The sequence below is a fragment of the Equus quagga genome, chromosome 15, assembly GCF_021613505.1.
Source record: "Equus quagga isolate Etosha38 chromosome 15, UCLA_HA_Equagga_1.0, whole genome shotgun sequence".
NCBI classification, from domain to species: domain Eukaryota; kingdom Metazoa; phylum Chordata; class Mammalia; order Perissodactyla; family Equidae; genus Equus; species Equus quagga.
This window is the reverse complement of record NC_060281.1, coordinates 27,828,100-27,851,521: the sequence shown is the minus strand read 5'-3', so window position 1 is coordinate 27,851,521 and position 23,422 is coordinate 27,828,100. Positions and strand designations below refer to the sequence as shown.

Genomic DNA, 23,422 nt, shown 5'->3' with positions numbered 1-23,422 from the left:
CTCCTGCCCAGGCCAACCCTAGCAACCCAGACACAAAGCAGGCCTCTGTGCCTTTGCACAGGCTGTGCCCTCTGCCTGGGGTGCCTTCCCTTATTCCCACTCCATTTCACCTGCTTGACAAGACTCCAGTCACTCCTGCCAGGGAAGTTTCCTTCATCACCGCCTGCCCTGCACCCCCCTGGGTTGGGTGCCCCTTCTTTGGGACCACAATGCCCATGCTCACCTCCATCACAGCACCTGTCACCTCATGTACATGCCTATTCCCCCTCTTTGAGCAGAACCAAGGGTGGGTATCTCACCGTCCTCTCATTCCAGGGCCTGGGCCCAGACACATACACATAAATGGTTGTTGAATCCATTGGATTCATGGAAATTTGGTGCTAGAAGGGACCCTGCAGATCATTGAGGCCACCTCTCCTTAAAGCTGGAACATCAGGCCCAGACTGACCAAGTGGTTACCAAGTAGTCACCAAGGACCCAGCTAGCTAGGGCCAGGCCAGGACTTGAACTTGGGGCTCCACTTCCCAGGGCAGTACCTCACCATGGGTTTAAGGACGGCCAGGCTGGTGGTGGCCCAGTGACCGTCCCCACCCAGCCCCAGGGCTTCGGGCATCTCAGCTCTCTTCTCCTCCCACAGGCCCTGTACTGCAGCTGCTTTGTCCCTGTGTACTGTGGCCTCATCCCCCCAACTTACCGTGGTGTGGTGAGTGCTCTCGTGAGAGAGGGGAGCCAGCCGGGATCCAGAGGCGGCTGGGGTCCCTGTGACCTGCATCTGGGAGAGCAGAGGGGTGGTCTTGGCATTCTGTGGAAGAGCCACGAGTTAGAAAGTTCCTTGTGTTTTTCTACTCAGAATTTTCAAACAGATGGATTTCTGGGTCTTTGAGATGAACTTCCCCAACTGGGTTGGGCTTCTCTCTGGACCCAGTAACCCATTACTGAGCCTGGAATATCGAGACTCCGCAGTCTTGCCAGATTTCCTCAGACTTGACAGAGAGCATAGACTACGGACCCTGGGACGTTGGGACCCAGAACCTTGATAAATGGGACCCTTTGAGGTCATCTAGGCTAGCTCCTCCCAAACTTTAAGGTGCCCAGGAATCCCTCGGGGGAGTCTTGTGAAATAATGTGAATTCTGATCCAGTGGGTCTGGGGCGAGGCCTGAGAGTCTGCACCACCAACCGGCTTCAGCTGACGCCGGTGCTGCTGGTCCCCAGGCCACACTCTGAGCCGGAGGTTTCCCCCACGCCCCCTCCTCGTTTTATATGTAGAGATAATGAGATCCAGAGATTAGGATTCAGCTGGCAGATGGAGCCCGTTGTGCGTCAGCTGTACTCAGGCCCCCAGAGAGCTGGAGCCTTGGTATTTGTTGTCCTTCGTTCATGGTTGAGGAAATAGAGGCCCCAGAGGGGAAGGGACCTGAGGTGGAAGCTCGGCCAGTGGTGAGGCCATGGTCAGGGGCACTCTGGAGAGTGTCCGGGGTGCCTGACCTCAACAGAGGGGGGCACTGTGGACCGTGGCCATCTGGGGAGGGGATATTTCACAACCTGCTCAGACCCACTCCGCTCCCCAGCCCGCCTGCAACAGTAGAGTGGCTCTAGAGGGGTAGTGTGGGAGGAGCAGCTGTGATGGGGAGAATGCCCTCCTGCTTTATCCAGACTGTGAGTGCCCCCTCCCCACAGAGGCCTGGGAGCCCCAGTCTTGGCCCTACTAAGAAGGCTGAGGGGAGACGGTGCAGGGACAGAGCACTGGGCTGGGAGTCCAAAGGCCACTGTGAACTCTCCAAGTGACCTTGGACGCACCACTCACCCACCCAGACCTCGGTCTCAAGGTTTGTCCCGAGGGACCCATTTCCTTGGTGGACTCCCTGAGTGGCGGAGAAGACCTCTGACCCCTGAAGAGCGTTTCTCCCTCTGCCTCCCCCGACAGCGGTACATCGACGGGGGCTTCACGGGCATGCAGCCCTGCTCCTTCTGGACCGACTCCATCACCATCTCCACCTTCAGCGGCCAGCAGGACATCTGCCCCCGGGACTGCCCAGCCATCTTCCAAGACTTCCGCATGTTCAATTGCTCCTTCCAGTTCTCCCTGGAAAACATCACCAGGATGACGCATGCCCTGTTCCCTCCGGACCTGGTGGTGAGAGACAGGAGGTCCTGGAGGGGGAAGAGGAATGGGGGAGGGCTACAGGGCTGGGGGTGGGACGGAGGAGCCAGTGGGGCCCTCTCAGCTCCATCTACGTCTCCTCCCTCAAATGGTCCCTTAAACTTCCTCCTAGACCCGTGTCCTGGCCTTGACGCTAACCACTGTGTGACCTTGAACAAGTCCCCAGAGTGCTCCCAGCCTCGGTTTTCTCCCCTGTAAAACGAGGTGATGCCAGAACCACTAATAGGAATGTTAGCGGAACTCTCCCACTCTGACATGCAGGGTGGGGGTCAGCGAGCTGTGGTTCACAGGCCCAATCCAGCCTGGGCTAGTGTCGTACAGCCTGTGAGCTACGAATGGGCTTTCCCTTCTTAAAGGGTTGTAAAAAAAAAAAGAAAAGATGTCACAGAGATTGTGTGTGGCCTGCAAAGCCCAAATATTTATTATGTGGTCCTTTACAGAAAGGCTTTGTGGCCGATAGCTCATGTAATCCTCCAGCATCCTCTGTGATAGATAGTTATTACTCCCTTTTTACAGATGAAGACACTGAGGCTGTGAGCGGTTACAGCTACATAGCCACACAGCCAATAAGTGGCAGCACTGGGATTTGAACCCAGTCTCCAAACTCTGCTCATCATATGGCCCAAATGCACTTTCTCTGGTTCTGCTACAAAGATCCCAGCCTCTCCCGTCCAGGGGACGCTGATGATCAGCTGTGAGAGGTTTAACATGTTAACGCAGCATCGCTACAGACATGTGGTCAGGAGTTACGCCCAGCTTCTTAGCAGATAGTGAGCGATGGGCACTGGATGGATACATTTTGAAAAGCTCATCAAATAAAGCTCAAGAGCAATGAAAGCAGCTGCTCTGGGTGAGGGGACTGTGGCTCTCTCTGTTGCTGCAGCCTGAGTTCTATCCCTGGTGTCCCCACCTTGCAGATCCTGCATGATTACTACTACCGAGGGTACGAAGATGTCGTTTTATACCTGAGGCGGCTGAGTAAGTACCACGAGGGGCCCCGAGGAAGGGGAGGTTTGGAGGGCGAGGCAAAGGCAGGAAGCAGGAGGGCTGAGCAAGGGAGCATTCCCCCCAAATTTGTGGACTGGAAATGCGCTTCATCCAGGAGAACTGGAAATGGGTGTGGGGACCTGGCAGCCTGCATTGTCCAGGACCAGCCACTGTGGCCAGAGGTTAGGATCTCCGTGGAAAGGCATTGAGGTTAACTGATGGGACAGTGTCTAGGGCTTTTGTACAAATATATTTCTGGATTTAAAAACTGTATTTAGGAAATACGTAGCTCATATCTCCCTGGAGAATTGCGTTTTCATCTCGTTTCATTCTCTTCCATTTTTATTCTTTTTCCAATAAAACTGTATTGTTAATGTAGAACTGGATGTGATTAGTTTATATTTGTGTAAGACTTTGAGTGACATATTGATCAACAAACGAGAGGGAAGAGCCCTTGCCTTATGTTGATCTAGAAAGCATGGTCCCCACACCGGTCTGTCCTCTGGGCATCATCCGGTGGGAGGAAGATTCCAATGACACGTATGACATGCTCTAACTCCTTGAAGACCATGGCAAATATCTTTGTTAAAAAGAAGGGAAGAAAGCTTTACCATATTTAGAATTAATTCCGTGGAATATATTTCCAGGAAAAGGGATTCCTGGGTCAAAGTGTGCTTCCCCAATGTTATATGTAAATTTTTTTCCATGTTGCCATTTGGTCTTTGTAACTATCTTTTTGGCAGTTGTATAATATTCCATCACAGTTGCACAGAAAACTGTGATCATTCCTTTGAGTTTCCAAATGTTCACGATTATGAACAATGCTGGGGGGAAATTTTTGTGTACATAGTTTAAAAAATATTTTAGCAGTGAAATGAAAAGGTTGAATTGAGGGTTTTTTCCTAGTATATGTTTACTTTTTTTTCTTTAAAATTGCCTCCTGGGGCTGGCCCAGTGGTGTAATGGTTGAGTTCAGTGTGCTTTGCTTCAGCTGCCCAGGTTCATGGGTTTGGATCCCAGGCATGGACCTACACCACTCATCAGCCAGGTGTTAGCACAGGGCTAATCTTCCTCAGCAAAAAAACAAAACAAAACAACAACAACAAAAAACTTCCTGTTTTCCCAAGCTCCCCTCGTCCTAATCTTTGCTTTCTCTTGGGTCCATTCAACAAGCAGGGTGGGGAGCAAGAGAGCAGGATGGAGAGAAGGTGGGTTCTGGGGGCAAGTAGCCCTGGGCTAGGATCCTCATCCCCCTGGCTGTGTGAGCTCAGGAAACTCCCCCTCTCTGAGTCTTGGCTCCTAATCTGTGAAAAGGGTTTGGATCCTGGTTCCTGACACCTACCAGCTGTGTGATCTTGAGCAGGTAATTAATCTCCTGGGGCCTCAGTTTCCTCTGTACAAGGGGGCTGATCGTGGAACCTCCCTCAGAGTTTTATTCCTAGCCATGGTCAACGCAGCCCACTGCCCACTCTGACCTCGGAGACAGGCCCCCCTCTCCCCTCTCTGCAGGACAGACTCCTCCTAACCCTGACTCTCCTCTGACAACTCTCCCATCCTCCACACTAACACAGGTGACAGCTATGAAAACTGAGCCCCACGAATCCAAAAGGAGGACCACCTGAGGGGTAGGGTGTTGGTGGAGAAGGGGGCCTCACCTGCAGAGCCTCGGGAATAGGAGGGGCTGGCTAGGGCCTGGGCTCCTTTCCACCACGAGCTGGGGAGCCCCTCCACTCTGTCCTCAGTGATGGTGTACAATGGGGACTTGGGTTGGGGGAGGTCCCCTGATTTGGGACTGGGATCTTGGAACAGACACCAATTCCCTGCCCCAGGAGACCCCTCCACAGCTCAGGTGACAGCCTGGCCGCCTCCACACCTGCCCCTCCCCTAGAACATTTCCTTTCTCTTCCCCTTGGGGGCAGCCCTGGGCAGAGTGACGAGGTGAGTTGCTAAGCATCTCTAGTCTGCCCCATTTCTCAGTAGTCCCCCTTCCACCCTCCCTCCCTCCCCAGCCCTTCCACCCTCAGCTGGTGGGGACATTTTCACAGGTATGAATGGCTATCTGAAACCAGGAATGAAACTCTCATAGTAGCAATTGGGGCATCCACTAAAGAATTGGGGCAGTATACCAAGGATGGTGGGTCTTCCCCGTGGCCCTGGAACCCCTCCAAGTAGGAATACACACAACTTCTAAGGAAGAAAATGTCTCATGCTGGCGACCGGCTATTTTTGCTTCCTCTTTCAAATTGCCAGTGTGTGTGTGGCTTCCTCAGGGCAGGTTTCAGCTCCACCATCGAAATCCTATCCGGTTTGGTGGGGCTGGATTTTCCTACCGGCACCAGATGTGAGCAGGAAGTACTGACACATCCTGAGAAATCGCACTCGATGCCCAGAGTCACACTCCGGTCCCCGCCTGCCATCTGGGAATAGAAAACAGGAGTCGGCTCCAGCCTCCTGCCCCGAGTGCTCTCTGGATGTGGGTCAACTCAGCAGGAAGCCACACCTGCCAGGTGTCACCCTCAACATCCTGGCCTCCTCTTTCTCCTCCCCCGCTTCACATCCATCTAATTACTTCTGCTGCCAGGCGAGCTTCCCTCTCCACCTTGGCCTCTCCTGGCAGCAGCCTTCTGCCAAAGGGAAGGGCATGATTGCTGGTGTGCTCGAACATCCACATTCCCCACATAGACGCGTGGACGCATGGATGTGGGCGCTGAGGGAGGTTGGGGCTCAGAGGATGCCATGTGTAAAATATCCATCCAGCATCCAGGCATGCCCGGCCAGACCTCCCTCCCTCCCTCCTTCCCTGCCTTCCTGCCTTCCTGCCGTTCTTCCTTCTCTCCCTCCCACCTCCCTCTCACAATTTAATGTTTTCTGGCACACACACACCACACACCACACACACATTCCTGTGAAACCAGCACCACAATCAAGGTGGTTCCTCCCACCCTCCCTCACGCCCCCCCCACCCCACACCAATCCCCACACAGGTCCTGATCTACTTTCTGTCATTATAGATAAATTACATTTTCTAGAGTTTTTGATAAACAGAATCTTATAGTATGAACTCTTTTTTTGGTCTGCATTCTTTCACTCAACATAATTATTCTGAGATTCATCCATGTTCTTGCATGGGATAAATAGTTCGTTCCTTTTTACATTCCATTATATGAATATACCGCTGTTCATTTATCCACTCACCTATTAATGGAGATTTGGGTTGTATCCACTTTGAGCCTGTTATGAATACAGGTGCCATGAATGCATCTCATGCGTGGTCTTTGTGTGGACACATGCCTTCACTACTCTCAGGTGTATACCTAGGAGTGGAATGATTAGATCATATGGTAGATGTATGTTATACATATAAGTAAAAAATAGGTAATTATATATTTATACATTTATCATATAAATATATATTTATATATATAAAATTGTGGTAAAAACACATATAAAATTTACCATCTTAGCCATTTTTAAGCATACAGTTCAGAAGTGTTAAGTATATTCACGTTGTTGCACTGCCAATCTCCATAACTTTTTCATTGCAAAACTGGAACTCTGCATCCATTGGCCGACAGCTCCCCATTTCCCCCTCTCCTGGTCCCTGACAACCACCATTCTACTTTCTATTTCTATGAGTTTGAATACTTTAGACACCTCAAATAAGTAGAATCCTACAGTATTTGTCTTTTTGTGACTGGTTTATTTCACTAATGATGTCCTCAAGTTTCATCCATGTTGTAGCATATGACAGGATTTCCTTCCTTTTTAAGGCTGAATAATATTCCGTTACGTGTGTATACCACATTTTCTTTATCCGTTTGTTCATCAATGGATATTTGGGTTGCTTCCACCTCTTGGCTATTGTGAACTCGGATGCGATGAATATGGCCATGCAAATATCTCTTCGAGATTCTATTTTCAATTCTTTTGGATATATATGGACCAAGACATATATCCAGAATGTATGTTCAACTTTTTAAGAAACTGCCAAATGGTTTTTCACAGTGGTTGTACCATGTTACATTCTCACCAGCAGTATATCAGAGTTCCAGTTTCCCCAAATTCTCACCAACACTTGGCATGGTCAGTCTTTTTCATTTTAGCCATTTTAATAGGTGTGTGGTGGTATCTCATTGTGATTTTAATTCGCATTTCCGTGATGACTAATGACGTTGAGCATCTTTTTATTTGCTTATTATTTGTCCAAATATCTTCTCTGGTGAAATATCTGTTCAACTCTTTTGCCCATTTCTCCCTAGACCTTTAATAAACTTTATTTTTTAGAACAGTTTTAGATTTACAGAAAAAAGATGAAAATAGTACAGAGAGTTTCCACATACTCCACATCCAAATTTCCCTATGATGATGTCTCACATTGGTTAGATGTTATAGTGTGGTACACATACAATTTGGTACACAGTATGGTATATTGTTTACAATTAATGAACCAATATGGATAAATTATTATTAACTGAAGTCCGTACTTTATTCACATTTCCTTAGTTTTTACCTAATGTCTTTTTCTGACCCGGGATCCCATCCAGGACACCACCCCAGGTTTACTCATGAGTCTCCCTAGGCTCCTCTGTCTGTGATGGTTTCTCAGACTCTCCTCATTTTTAATGACCTTGGCAGATCTGAGTACTGGCCAGATATTTTGTAGGATGTCCCTCCATTGGGGTTGGTCTGATGTTTTCCTCACGACCATACTAGGGTTATTGGTTCGAGGGAGGAAGAGCACAGAGGCAAAGTGCCATTCTCGTCACATCGTATCACAGGTACCTGCTATTACATGACGTTTACTGATGCTGTTGACCTTGATCACCTGGCTGCGGGGGTGTTTGTCAGGTTCTCCACCATAAAGTTACTCTTTCTCTCCCTTCCCATACTATGCTTTTTGGCAGGAAGTCACTATGCACAGCCCACACTTAAGGAGTGGGGAGCTATGCTCCACTTCCTTAAGGGCTGAGTGTCTACATAAGTTAGTTGGAATTCTTCTGCCCCGGAGATTTGTCTCTTCTCCTCCATTTACTCACTTATTCAATCATTTGTTTATTCAGTGTGGACTCATGGATACTTATTTTATTCTTTAGGTTATTATTCAGTCCTACTTTATTTATTTTGTTACTCAAATTGTTCCAGTTTTGGCCACTGGGAGCTCTCTTGGTTGGATCTTTTGCCCATTTTAAAAATGGAATCGTTTATTTTCTTATTTAAGAGCTTTTATATATTCTAAATAAGTGCGCTTTATCAGAAATATGATTTGCAAATGTTTTCTCCTAGTCTGTGATTTCTCTTTTCAACTCCTTAATAACATCTTCTGAAAAAGAGTCTTTAATTTTGATGGGATCCATATTATTCATTTTTTTCCTTTATGGAGCATGCTTTTGGTGTCTTATCTAGGAAATCTTTGCCTTACTCAAGACCACAAAGAGTTTTTCTCCTATGTTTTCTTCTAAAAGTTTTATAGTTTTTTGGTTTCTCACTTATGTCCATGATCCATTTTGAATTAATTTTTAGATAAGGTGCAAAGTGTGCTCTCTTCAGCAGCACTGTACTAGACGGGGGACGAAGCATAAATCAAAGTACTTTCTTGTTCACATGGACATCCAGTTGTTCCAGCACCATTTGCTGAAAAGACTGTGCTTTCTCTATTGAAATGGCTCTGTACCTTTGACTAAAATCAATTGTCTCTGTGTGTCCTGGGTCTGTTTCTGGACATTCTATTTTGTGCCATTGATAGACTTGTTTGTCTTTACATCAATACCATCCCGTCCTGATCTCTGTAGCTTTATAAGAAATCTTGAAACCGGGTAGTCTTAGACTCCAACTTTCTTCATTTTCAAAGCTGTTTTGGCCGTTCTGGGCCCTTTGTCTTTCCATGCGAATTTTGGAATCAGCTTGTGAATTTCTACACAGGAAGCAATCATTCTCTATTTCTCTTGTCAACCTATTCTCTCATCGCCTGCAATTACCACCTCAAATCTGCCACCCTCCCTGATCCCCAGCAGAGGACCTTGCCTCCTACTTCACGGAGAAGACCAAAGCCATCACAGAGGTGTTCTGTCAACTTTGTGCTCCCAAATATGCAGACTCCCTTCTCCCTGTTCCCCCTCCTTCCCAGCACATTGAAAGAAGCACCTCTTTTCCGGCCCAAAGCCACCCCTCCACCCATGCTCAGACCCCTTCTCCATCTCTGGACTCTCCGATTATCTATGATTCCTTCTCTCTCTTATATATCCAACCTCCACTTCTCAACTGGATCCTCACTAGCAACTTTTAAATCTACCCCAGTCTTGCCTATTTAAGAAAATCTTCCCTGGGTTCTCCTCTCCCTGTCTCCTGACTCAATCTTGGCTCGTCTTTCTTCTCACTCTGCTTTTCTTTCCTAGGGAATCTCCGCCACAGCCAGCATCAGGGCTTCAGTCCCACCCATAGGTGGGGCTCCCAAATATACATCTCTAACCCTCATCTCTTCTCTGAGATCCAAACCCACACATCCAACTGCTCACCTTCATCTCTCCTTGGACATCTCGAAGGCCGCTAAACTCAACATGTCCCAGAACAAACTTGTAACCTGCGCTCTCCCCACCCCTCTCCAGACCCATCCCCTCCATGGTCACATTCTCAGCAAATGGCACACGCATCTGAGCATCTGTCTGATTGTGTGAGCCACATACCTTCCCTCATGCCCCAATCCATCCATCACCAATTCTCATTTATTTTACCTCCTAAACAGAATCTTCTACTTCTTTCTATCTCCTTCCAGGTGCAAGCCCCAAACATCTCCCACAGCACCCTGAGGGGTTTCCCTGGGTCACCTGTGCCCTTTTCACTGAGTCCTCACATGGCAGCCACAGTTATCTTGCCAAAACCAGAGGCAGGTCAGCACCTTCCTGCCTGGAATGCTTCATGGTTGCCATGAAAACCAAGTGTCCTCAGTGCGAGGGCCTCTAAGCCCTTGTGGGGTCTGGCCCCTGCCGCCTCCTCAGCCTCGTTCGTCTCCCGCCACAGTGCCCCCTCCCCTGCTCCACCCACACTGAACTTTCAGGCCCTCAGCCTCCTCGTGCTCCCTCAAACCTGTGGCCTTTGTGCGCTGTTCTGTCTGTCTGAGATGCTCCTCCTCTTCCCACCACGACCACCCCCTGGACCACTCGCCCTTCAGATCTCAGCCCAAATGTCCCTCCGTCAGGGAAGCCTCCCGATTAATTCCTCTCTGCTCCCCTCTGTCTTAGCACCCTGTTCCCCTCTTGTCTAGCACTTGTCTTGGCTAAAACTTGAGGTTATTTGGGTGGTCAATGCCTGCCCCCACACTAGACTATAAGCACCAGGAGGCCAGGAACCATCTCACCTGTTTTTGTCTCCTTTCCCTGCTCAGTGCCTGCTGTAATGCCAGGCACATACAGAAGTTCAATAAATATCCACTGAATAAATGAATTAATACACAGTCAAATACTCAATATAAATTCAAGTAAGTAAGGAAAGGCCATTGAAAAGCACTAATCCTGTTCAGGAAAATCATTGGGGAAACCATCTTTTGCAAACGCCGTGCTGATGCCGGGGGTTAGTCATGCCCCCGTGACTCAGTGCCGTTGTTTTTCCTAGACGCTGCTCACCTTAATTCTCCCTCCAAGAGAGTGATTTTCCCCCGGGTTGAAGTCTACTGCCAGATAGAGCTCGCCCTGGGCAATGAGTGCCCTGAACACAGTCAACCAAGCCTTCAAACAGAGCAGGCCAGTCTGGAAGAATCTGTACAACTTCACACACCAGGGGCTCCCAAAGAGGAGAGAAGGGGTCACCACGGTCCACCTGTGTCCCCATCTGTGCAGACACCTGAGTCACCTGATTCTCCACCTGTCTCTTCATTTGAGCAGTCACCTGTATCGCCACTTCCCTCTTCACCATCACGTCCTCCAACTGACGTGCCACCTATATCCCTCCCAGCTGTGCACTCGCCACCCAGCTCAACACCTGGGCCGTCACCCGTATCACCACAGCAGCAGATACAACCGTCGGGATCACCACCCAGATCCCCACCCTCCCAGTCATCTGTGTCACCCAGGCCATCCCTGGGGCCTTCAGGGGTGGGGGCGCCTCAAACATTGCCCCCATGTTCTCCTTCGGCATCACCTGCACAGCTACCTGTGGAGGAACTGGGCCCAGAACAGCCCCAAGGTATGGACCCTTCTGGCTTCTCATGGCTTTCTCATGTCTGGAGTGCATCAGCAAGTGTGTAACAACGTGGTGGCCGATAACCGTTGCTTTAGAGGGGCGCGCTGGAGAAGTTAGCAGTTAGCTTTAGCGGCTCTCCCTGTTATGAGGACAGACCACCACTAGAGGGCTGTGGACTTGACATTTGTTCATTTCTTTCATCCTGTGATTCTCAAAGTGTGGCCCTCGACCAGCAGCAATAGCATCACCTGAGAACTCGTTAGAAATGAGAATTCCCAGGCCCGACCACAGACCTGCTAAATCACAAACTCTGGGGTGGGACTCAGCTGTCTGTCTTTTTGACAAGCCCTCCAGGCGATTCTTTTGCCCGTTAACGTTTGAGAACTGCTGTACTAGTAGATTTTTATGGTGAAAGTCACCGTGCCCGGGCAGTGCTACTCAGAGAGTGGTCTGTGGACCAATGCTCATCCCTGAACTATTTGTTAATAGTTCACAGTGAAATGAGCATAGAAACTGAGAGTAAGCATTTAGAAATGTTTATAGCAAAAAGATGTCACCATGACATCCAAGAGCTTGGTCGTTTTCCTACTAATTCATTCGTACTGTATTTCACAAAAGTACTAGTCCATTACGGATTGTAAATAAGATTCTTAAAAACTGGTTCTTCACTGCGGGTAGTTTGAGAAGCGGTGCTGTAGGGGTTGCAAAGATGAACAGTTCTCAATTCCTCACTCTCAGGAAATCTCCCCTCCAGCAGAGGGAATGACATGGATACCAACCTCAAAAATACACGCTGAATTATTAAGTGTTACGTAATTAACGAAAACAGTGTTGGGGGTATTTATGGAGAATAAGATCTCTTCTCTGTGGGGGAATAAAGAAGGCATCTTGGAGGTGACAGGCAAGTTGAAATGGTCAGGATTTTGACAATCGTGGTTTGTGGGATGGGATTGGATGGAGCAGAAAGAACATTTTGGGTTTCGTTTATTCTAGAAGCTCAGGTGCAGAGAAGGAAAGCTCAGGTTACATTGAGGATAAAGAGGATACCTGTTCGGCCACCATGGATGGTCGGGGTAGGGGCAAGGGGACAGGAGCCCAAATGATGGACTGAAGCCGGGTTGTAGGGTCCTCCTGGTCCATCAGCCAAATTTTCATAGTTATTATGGTAAACAGCGGCACAGATTAGCAAGCTGTCCTTTGAGAATCTGCCCCAAGTCAGGGGTGGTTTTTTCTCTGGAATAGGTTTCCTTTGATTCTTTTAATCACAATGAGACAAAAATATCAGGACATTAAGAATTAGAAAACTGGTCAAAGTGTTTTACGTGCTCTCTTATTTCCTGTTAGATGGAATGTGTTTATTTTTTGTTATCACACTCATGCCTGAAGGTATCTGTCTTCATGTGTCTGAGCAGTCCTGGGCCCTGAGTCGGCATTCTTCACTCAGACTGGGGGCGGACAGAGGTACAAATAGCCCAGTGGTTCTCAACTGGGGGCAATTTTACCCCCAGGAGACATTTGGCAATATGTGGAGACACATTTGGTTGTCACCTAGTGGGTGACATCTAGTGGGTACAGGCCAGGGATGCTGCTAACTGTCCTCCAGTGCATGACCCCCACGACAAAGAATTATCTGGCCCTTGATGACAGGAGCACCGAGGCTGAGACACTCTGTTACAGCCTCCAGCTGAGCCCCAGTTGCGACATCCTTGGCCATCACAGGGATGGGCAGAGCGAGCCTCCTCAGGCGGTGGTGTTATCAATCACTGATGGCCACGGAGTTGTGGGGGGTGGGGCGGTAGCACAAAGTCCTTGGAAAATCCATAAACGAAGGAACTGCAAATAGATTTGGGAGCACCAAGGCCCCAAATGAAAGACCTTCAGGTAGAGGAATTTAACTGGATTCTATACTATTTTTATTTACATGTATTACATAGTCACATGTTCATCTTCATATATTATATATCCTCAAACTCATCAGAAATCTGCAAAGAGCTTACTTAAGAATAATGGTCATAAAACTATTAATATTTTCTATTCTAATGAAAAAGAAGAAAGCATGACATAAAGCTGTGAGGGGAGGTTCAGGCCCCTCTGGGGGATTTTCCTGAAAACTTGCCCTCACACGGCTACTTTTTGTGAAGGAATTGTTGATAATCTTACCTCAGGCGTCAGCATCAGTGCTTCCACAGCTGTCACTGCCCTGGGTCTCAGGCAAATCCGACGACACGATTCTGGTCCTAAATATGAGAGTTTGGGAGTGAGAGAGTTCTTTACTGCTCCTAAACACCCTCACTTTCTTCCTATTGTTATTTCCAAAATGGCGAAGTACCCCCTTCCCCATCTCACTCATGTCTCCTGTATCTTTACTTTGGACTGTAGCTCTCCCTGCTTCTTCAAATCCAGACAGCACCGTGCCTCTGGTCAATGCGAAGGAAACCACCAGCGAGCCTTATGCAGTGTAAGTTTCTCCTGAACTGGGAACATGGGCGGGGGAGGGCGGCCCAGCGAAGCGGTACTTTCCATCTCTGCAGCTGCCTGAGGAAACTGAGATCCTTTTCTGGTTTGCGTGATCACAGTCCACCCCTTTACAGTTCACAAACCAACCCCCCTACCCCTTCCGCTCGACAATCTGGGGAAAATGAGACTGTCAGCTCCCTGCTGTGCACCCAAGGGAAGGCATCTTCTCTGAGTGCAGTGGGAGAATGTGCCCCCTCAGGTCTTACTCTCTGATGATGTCCCAGTTCCAGAGAGCCAGCAGGCATGGGACAACCTAGCCTCAGGTAGCCCCTGCACAGTATGAATTGAGGGACTCCACCAAAGACCTCCCTTAATCCAAATTATTTTCTGTCAGCGTGATAAGGGGACTAATATTGCTGTGTTGTACAGTGTCCCCAGAAAATCTTTTTTTGTAATGCACATCGCTTGTCTGGGCTGTGTAACATGTATTCCATTATTATCTTTGCAGTCATTGTCAGAGGGCCTGGGGATCTGTATATTTTTAAGTTCCATGGGGACCACAGTACCCAGGCTCCCTTGCTGGCTCGATGCCAGTGGAAGGCCCCAGCGGGAGATCAGAGGCTGGGTCAGGGTATCTCCCGCCACCGACCTCATCCCTCCTTCCTTGGATCAGCCCAGGCGATGACCGGGCTTCTCTCCAGCCACAGTTGCAGCTAATGGAGAGCAGGGCCTGAGGCACTCTTGCTTTTGACATTCCCACTCCATATCATATCAAATATATTTAAAATATACCTGCTTCTCACATTAAGTATAATCTTAATTATAAAACTTTTTTAAAGAGTTTGCATAAATTTAATCATTTTGTGCTTGGGTATTACACATTTTGTTCATGTGATTTAAGCTTTATTGTATTGACATACACTGTATAAAAGTTTAATTGAGTTTCAGTTGGCTAGTTGGCATGGCGTTACTTAGGTAAATATTCATTGATTACAAAATAAAAGTTCGCTGGGGAACTCCGATGCTCGGCCAGGGCTGAGAACCGCAGCCTCGGTGCGTCCGAATACCTGCTGAGGGACCAGGGCCCTGACAGTGGAGGACACAGGACAGGCCTTTAACAAACCACTCAGTTCATCTCTTTGCCCAGGGAGAGTCCTGCTGAAGACTTCAATTGGGTGAGCAAGATATTCAAGAAGAACAAACAAAAGACGAGTGGCACCAGAAAGGGCTTCCCAAGACATCCCCGATCCGAGAAAGCAGGCAGCAAAGCGCAGTGAGCACGACTAACGTTTCTTAAATTGCACGGGGAGGAGCAGCTCCAGGAGCAGTCCGCAGGAGGATTACAAGGGGTAGAGGGGGCATCAGTGAGGATGGGACTAGGAGCTGGGCCTTGGGGTCGGACACACGCAAGGTCAAATCCCCGCCCTGCCTCCATCTCACTCAGTGGCCATGCGTAGGACACGTGCTCTCTCTGAGCCTCTATTTCCTGACCTGTAAGATAGGGACAATAGCAACTCATCAGGTTGTTGTGAGGGTTTAGTGAGGTCATATGGAAATGGCGTCACAGAGTGCAAGGTGTGTACTAGCACTCAATAATTCGTAGACATTATGGTTATATCACTCACAGGGCTCACCTCAATACCTCTCAGCCTCCGAATAGAACTGTACTTAAAACCCAAACTAGAAAGGTGGATGCCCACATAACCCTCAACACGGAGAGCTCAAACTGTTGCCAACCTACAGCGAAAAGCCCTAACAATATAGGCCTGCTTCTTGGAGCTTTTGGACTCTATTATATTGTCGCTGACTTAATGAGCCCAGCTTCATCGAGCACCTGCTAAGTGCCAAGCCCTCTTCTTGGTTCTGGGGATTTCAAGGATAAATTAAACTCCATCGCCAACTTTCAATCCCAATTTCATCCCGAGTTTCAAACCCAAATTGAACTTCAGACCAAAGATAGGAGTAAAACCTACGAATTTGCTGATCTGTGAGCCCCAGATAAACCAAGTCTTAATTTTTTTACTAAACCACAACATAGTTTTTAAAGGTATCTGTATATATATGTATATATATATGTGTGTGCACATATGTGTGTATATACACATATACACATGTGTATATGTGTATGTATACACCCACTTGCAAATTAAAAATGCCAGCCTCAGACACAAACCAAGCCAGGTGTTATCTACCATTATTTCACTGGACTATCAAACTATTCTCTAAATGGAACAGACTCACACTGCTATTTAAGTTCCTTTAAGCCTTTCTTGGTCAGAAAAATCCCTAAATCATTCTAAGCAACATCCTTCCGGGTTACCTCTGTTCCAGGTGGGGGCCCCTGGGTAGCACAGGGATGTGTCAGGTAGACCAGGGTCACCCTGGCAGCCACAGGGCCACTTCAAAGGCTGGACAAGTAGGTCTTTGGTGGGTGGTATGAAGCAACATGGGGGAGAGGAGATTCCCAGAGCTGCTACAGGAAATGGGACAGACCCACATGTGATTTGCTGGATTAAAGGATGGGCAGGGAGGGTGCAGGACCCAGGAGGCAGTTGGCGGTCCCTGGGGGTCAGGGGATCAGTGCAGCCTGGGACTAGTCTCACTCTGTTCCTTGCCTCCAACCTCAAGACTTCCCTGACCTCTGAGTGTTCGTCTCTCTGCCCTAGGAGCTCAGGGTCGAGTCTGATGAAGAGAATGTAGGCCGGTCTGCCACGGGTGTGAGGAAGCCTCCGTGGGGCTGGGCGTGCCATCCCGGGGCTGGGCACAGACTCGGGTCCCTTCGTTCCAGGGCCAGGCCTCTCCCCATACGTTGAGCAGCGGGAACTACGCATTTCAGCTGGGGCTACTTGGTTGATAAACTTTTAGGAATCAAGGTGCTTTATAAAGAAGCAGGATGTGACAAAAACAAAACAACCTTCGGAAGCCATGGGAAACGCTGTTGTCAGTGGGTCACACAGCCTGCTCTGGCAGGTGGTGTCTGCGGCCCTCCTTTATAGAACGGGTTAGGAAACGCCTGGGGGCAAGTTACCAACTGATGACCTTAAGCAATCCCATGCAGATTGACTGCTTTGAGCTTCAAAGACTAGGGAGGGGGTAGAAAAGAGAAGCTCAAAAACGATAGGCTTAGAGGAGGAGGGGGGATCCAGGAAGACGGGAAATAGGCTCCTTTCCTCCCAAACTACAGTCACGAGAGACACCATCACATCCATGGGCTCGCCTTCTGCAAACTCCTGGTCCCCAGCTGACATCCCTCCCAACAAAGAGGGGGAACAACCCCCTCCCCGCCCCAAGATCTCAGTGGCTTACGAAACGAAACGAGCTTTTGCTTTTCTCTCCCACAGGTCTGTGTCTGGCTGGGATGGCTCTGCATAGGCTACAGGGTGGGGCCAAATCTGCTCCCTGTCCCTTTCATTCCAGGGCCAGCAGTAATGCCAGCTATCCCCTTCTCCGGGAGCGTAGCCAGATGGATGGAGCAGCCCAGCTTTCCTCTGCTGGCCTCGCCTCTCCTCCAGTGGTCAGTGGTCGTCTGACTCAAGTTGTATAACTGACCTCAAAGTGGAAAGACAGTTTGAGAAAAGGAGAGACAGTCTACAGGCTACAGATGGAAAAGGGGGACATCCAGCTTGCTAATTGCTGGCCAGATCCTCCTAATTGTTACCGAGTCTGTCAGGCTCCCCAAATTTCCCCCATTACAGAGCCCTTCCTTTGACTTACTGTGGAATCTCCCCTATTCTGATGTGAATGTAGTAATAATAGCTATAACTTATACAGTAGTTATTATGTTCCAGGCACCATGGCACAGAGAGGTTAAGTAACATGTCCAAAGTCACACAGTTGGTAGGTGGCAGAGCCAGGATCTGAATGCAGGGTGTCTGTCACCAGCATATTGGTGTTGACGCCTAAGTGATACAGCCTCCCAGGATGCACGGAGCGCTGGAGGGAGAGTCGAGAGTCACGGGGTCTAGTCCTACTTTCTCCATGTGGGCAGGGAGAGGTCTGGAGGTGCACTCAGAGGGGCACGTGGAGATGTGGCAGGGGCACTCCAGCTGGCTTGGGTGCCATGCTAATGAGGGTGGACATTGCCGCGGTGCTGGGGAGTCACTCAGGGGTTAAACAACAGAGTGACACCATCAGATTGGGAAATTATCCAAGAATGTGCAAGTCCACATTCCAGCATTTCTCCGAGGTGGCCTCTGCAGGTGTCTTCCCACAGTTTCTCAGAGAGGGCAAGTGACTTGCCCAAGGTCACACAGCAGGTGGAGGAGGGCTGGGAACTCAGGTCTTCCCACTCCTTTTTGCCTCCTTTCTCCTCACATGTGCTTCCCCAGCTTCTCACACCCAGGTCTGCTCCCTGCCCCTTCGACGTCTCTCTGCTCTCCACTTCTGAGACAGTGTCACCCACCGGCCTCCTCCCAGCCGGATCCAGGACTACAGCTGCCTTGAGGGTGGAACTCCCCAGGGTCTCCCTGCAGGCCAGGCACTGCCTGCCCTGCCCTGGGATGCTGTGGTGACTCCTGAGCCCCGTAAACCCAGCTTCCTATCCACCCCCACCTGCTGTTCGCTGGGCACAGTCAGGGCCAGCACTCCATCTAATGCCTTGTCCCCTGAGAAAACAGCACCCCTTCCTTGGGAACTTGACTGCCAGCTGCTAGAAGATTGTCACAGTATATGATTTTGTTAGGACAATTGACTGCCAACTACTGGAAATCTTTGAGTGACATACTAAGCTGCAGAACTACATGAATAATACACACAAAACTGTACAAATAACATACCACATAAGTGTGTCTAGGAAGTGCCTGCCTCTTTGCAGTGGCGGGATATCCTTGTACAGTGTGCATTCTGCACTGCTGTACTGAGCACCCTGGAGGCCACATCACCTCTTCCCCCTTCCTGAAAAACCAAATATTAACTGGACTTTTGTAAACTGAATAATGTTTCGAAGACTCTTTTGTCAACTCCTGCTCTGCAAATGGACGTCTCCATTTGCAAAAGACCCTTATGTAATAAACCAACCCTCCAACTGGCTTTTTGGTCTAAACTGAAATTTCCAATTTCCACGCATCAGGTTGGCCAGAATGGGGCCTGTCTCCTTGCTTGGGACTGCCCAAGGCGTGGGAAGCTGTGAGGGATGTTCTCGGTGGAGGTGAGGGGAGGGAAACCCCAGAGGAGGGCCTTAGAAATGATGAACCTGTGTCCTTTCTCCAGGAAGCTGTGAGCTGAGAGGGAAAAGCTGAGCTGGGACGGGGGAGAATCTGACGACCCTGAAGCGGAGACTCCCCCCACCTGCTCCCAGACGCACTCCCCTCCCCCGGGGCCCCTCAGGGACCAGGGTGACCCCCACTCCCTGGGCGAGCCCCTCCTTGTCTAAACATCCTCTCAGCTTCCCTGCGGCCCTTCCAGCCCTTGCACCGCCCAGCTCTGGACGGACAGAGGGACGGACGTCAACAGGGACCGGACGGGCGCTGCAGAGCACCCAGCACAGCCTCCTCCTGGCCAGCGGGGCTCGGGGCCTTCCTCCCCACCCTGGCCTGAATGTGCTTCTTTGAGGCGGGCCAGACCACTCCCAGCGCCCAGGATCCAGTCCACGGAGCAAACTCTCGGGGGTCAGGCAGGACTGAGCCGTGGAGGCACTTCCTTTTTCCTGTGCTGTCAAGAGACCAAGTTCTCCTTCTTTTGTTTTGTTTTGAGTTCTCACGGTGCACCAAAGGCTTGACTTGGAACCACCGGACTCCGCCTCAGCGGCTCGCTGGAATCAGCTGATGGCGTTGACGGGCACAAGGTCTTTAAAAGCACGCAGGGGTGATGGGCTGTGGCCGTGTGGAGCAGGCCACTCTGGACTTCCCTGAGTCCTGGTGTGGTTGCCGAGGAGACAGGAGGCCAGCCGTCCCTTCCCCTTCCATCCCCCAGCCCAGATGAGGGCAGCCTCTGTCTGCTGGTCACACCTCCGTGAAAATGCTCCCTGAGAAAGACACCTTCAGCCTCAGTTTTTCCAGCCTGTCCAGAAAAAAATTAGGTCCACCGCTCCCCAGAATGTGAATAACCTCCAGCCCCAGCCGGGCCCAGAAAGGAAGCTTGGGCTGCCCAGAGGTCTCAGATGCATTTGCTTAACAAATCCTGGAACACAAACCCCGGAGGACGGGGGGGAAGACAGCCCTGAGGGGGGGGGGGGGGGGGGGGGGGGGGGGGGTGCCGCCCCGGGAGCCTGAGGAGGATGCAGGCAAATTTAAGGCACGGGAGGGTGGGGGTCTATGGTGAGAAGGCCCGGGTGGAGGCTGCATTCAACAGGCCCACGTCAGGGAGCATGCCTCCACACGAGCCCCTTTAGAAGGTGCCTCGTGGAAGAGCCTAACTGGACCCTTGAGAGGCCCAGGAAGAATCAAGTCTCAGGTGTCCTTGCGCCCTCTGCCCCCTTGGATTCCGTGGTCCAGACCAGTTAAGGGAAGCGCCCTGGGGGTTGGGTGGTAGGAGGAGCCAGGTCCCTGGAGGGGCTCGCCTGCCTGCTGTGTCTGGCCTTCTTTCTAGGAGTGGCCTTGCTGTTTGCAGGAGGCTGTGTGCCTGGGGGGGGGCCTCTGAGACTCAGGAACTAGCGAAGGAGGGTGTCAGTCTTGCACAACTCGGGAATGCTTGTGTCCTGATGTGCAAGGGAAAACTGAACATTATAATAACAGTTGTTTTAACTCACAGCCTGTATTTACAGCCCAGATGCTCTTATGTTACAAGTTATGCTCTAAGTATCAGTAAATCCCCTGGAATATTTTCCTTCATTTTGCTTAATTTCCCTTTTCCCCATTTTGAGGTAATCAAGAGAATTGTTCTTGCATTAGTCCCAGAGTTGCCAGATAAAGTACAGGACACCTTGTCAAATCTGAATTGCAGATAAACAACCAATAATTATTTAGTATAAGTATGTCCCCAGCATTGCAATTATTTGTTGTCTATCTAAAATTCAAATTTAACTGGGCCACCCATATTTTTATCTGCTAAATTTTGCAACCCTAATTAGTTCCTGTCTCTTTTTTATGCCGTTTTTTTTTTTTAAACCAACACTAATGGATTGTTTTTCGTTGTGTCAGTCACTGTGCTTTGAAATGGGAGGTCGCACTGGTGCCAAGGCCAGAACGCTCTCTGGTCGTCCTGCAACCCAGCTAACACCCCAAACTCAACCGGTTCCCGGCTGACCCCATTATCTCTGACTCACCCACTTAGCCCCTGACTTCTCAGGGTGAAAAATTAGGTTAATTATGTCCTGACGTCACTTGCCTGCCTTTGTGTGTGTGTGTGTGTGTGAGGAAGATTCTCCCTGAGCTAACATCCATTGCCAACTCCTTTTTTCTTTTTTCACTTGAGGATTAGCTGTGAGCTCACATCTGTGCCAATCCTCCTTTTTTTTTTTTTTCACTTGAGGAAGATTCGCCCTGAGCTAACATCTGTGCCAGTCTTCCCCTGCTTTGTATATGGGATGCCTCCACAGCATGGCTGACGAGTGGAGTAGGTCCACACTCGGGATCCAAACCCGTGAACCCTGGGCCACCGAAGCAGAGCTCATGGAACTTCAACCACAGGGCCATGGGGCCAGCCCCCTGCTTGCCTGTCTTTTAAAAGCCTTTCAAAGCAGCAGGGCCTCCCAGGCATCTCAGTGCTCTTGAAGACCTCCGTGGTGTGAGTTGAGGGAGGCCCCCCCCCTTGCACGCTGTCCCACCATCCTATATTCCCACTGGCACAAAATTCCCATAACCAGTGAGGTCCGTGAGCAACCCAGGGGCAGGGACTGTGGCTTTGCATCTGTGTATGCCATAGACGCAGCATCAGACCTAGCATATCGTAAGTGCTCAATAAATATTGGTTGAATAAATGAACTAATGGATTAGACAATGTCTGGGGGCCACAAAAGAAGAGGTTCTCAGAGCTGGGTCCTGGCCTGGTTCTGCCTGTAGCTGGCTGTGTGACCTTGAACGAGGCACCTCCCTACTCTGAGCCTCAGCTTCCTGGTCTGTGAGATGAGGATAATGCTGCCGCCCTCTCCTGCCCTCCTCAGAGCATTACCGGAGCCTTCCAGGGCTGGGGAGTAGAAGCATGGTTTGAAAAGAAGGCAAGCTGTGCACTCAAAAGGGTTGCCTTCCCCAGGGAGTCACTGGAGGGACTCATGTGTTGTCTGAGAGAGGGAAAGGAAGGCCTTAGATGCCTCTCAGTGGAGACCACAATTTCTGGACCAAAACCAGGCTCTGTGTTTTGTCCATTTTTATCCTGGGTCAGAGTGACGGAGTTTGGGCACCAGAGTTGAGGGACTAATAAGACAGATGATATAGAATCACGATTGGCCCAGATTTTCCTGGACATACAATTAACTGTCCCCTTGAAAATCACAGAGTTGTAGAACGTCAGGTCTAAGAGGGCAAGTGTCTTGTCTCCAAGGTCATCAGCCTGTGGGCAGCGGGACTAAAACCCAGGTCCCGCGGTGCCCAGAGCAGGGCATTTTTTTTACTGCCTCATCAAGTTGGCTCCCCACGGAAGGCACACCTGGAGATCATCCGGAGAAGACCCCCCCACACTCCTCCCGGCAGGAACAACGAGGCTGACCTCACAGCCTTGCAGACACCAGGCTGGCCTGGATGTGGCAGGTGGGCCCCCTTGTTGCTTCCGTTGTGAATAATCCAGGTCAGACCATTGTGCTAGTCGGTTTCTTTATTTGCTTAAATAACACAGTACAAAAATGAGACAGACGCCAGCATCGGGAACTCATACCAAACACTCATACAGCTTAAAGAACATCATTCCAAATAAGAAAATACAAACAGAAGTTTCCTGACCCTCATTTCAAAACTGATTCTGATCCTTCACGTTTGGTACTGCGCTCCTGACCACCACCTAAAATAAATCCATAAATAGCTCACCTCTCCTCCACTTCTTAGAAGCAGCAATAACCCTAAATGGCTTTTTAAACATGCTGAGTTGCACTTCCTAAAACTTTGCTTCCAGTTTGAAGCCAATCCCATCCTTAGACAGGGCCTCTCTGCCCTTGGCTTCTCCCCTCCCAGTCCCGTCCTCCGGTGCCCGCCACAGGTTCAACACAGCAATACAATGTCCACCGGGGGTAACAAGATCGAGTTTGCCATCCAGGTTTTAACACCCTCTCCCCTATGGCCATGTCTTCCAGGCAATGTTCAAGGGCTATGTTCATAGCCCTGTCAGACGTGTATATAGACAGTAGGCACAGGGCAAATTGTCCACCTGAATCAAGTCATTGAAACTGTTCAGCTGTGCAGAAGGCAGAGCTTCTAGCAGCCCACATCTCACCTTTGTGCAAAATCAAAAAGGAGCCCCTTTCTCAAGACACTTTACTGCCATCAGTTGGAATACCGTCATCATAAATCTATAAATCCACAATGTCTAGGAAGGGAATAGCACTTCCTGAGGCATGGTGCTCTTGAGCAGTGCACGCTGGTGCAACCACCCATGGTGATCCAGCTTGAAGCCCTCCCCCAGTTCCTGAAAACTACCCAGATTGTAGCTCTAATAAGAATAACAACATACACAGATATGACACCTTGTAATTTTCAGAACTCTTCACATTCATTTTCTCATTGACTCTTGGCAAAACCCCATGAGGTCAAAGAGGTACCAGGTACCACCTTCATTTTGC

General features: G+C 49.6%; 1 protein-coding gene across 1 annotated transcript in view; it reads left to right on the top strand.

Annotated features, from left to right (window-relative positions):
- PNPLA1 (patatin like phospholipase domain containing 1) overlaps positions 1-18,711 on the top strand; it is a 41,016-nt gene extending 22,305 nt beyond the window's left edge. The window contains 8 exon segments of the mRNA XM_046640362.1: positions 638-703; positions 1,927-2,136; positions 3,081-3,141; positions 10,756-11,325; positions 13,702-13,780; positions 14,927-15,052; positions 18,122-18,168; positions 18,171-18,711. Coding sequence (XP_046496318.1) covers positions 638-703; positions 1,927-2,136; positions 3,081-3,141; positions 10,756-11,325; positions 13,702-13,780; positions 14,927-15,052; positions 18,122-18,168; positions 18,171-18,451 — 1,440 coding nt within the window. The 3' untranslated portion in view covers positions 18,452-18,711.
- The last annotated feature ends 4,711 nt before the right edge of the window (positions 18,712-23,422 follow it).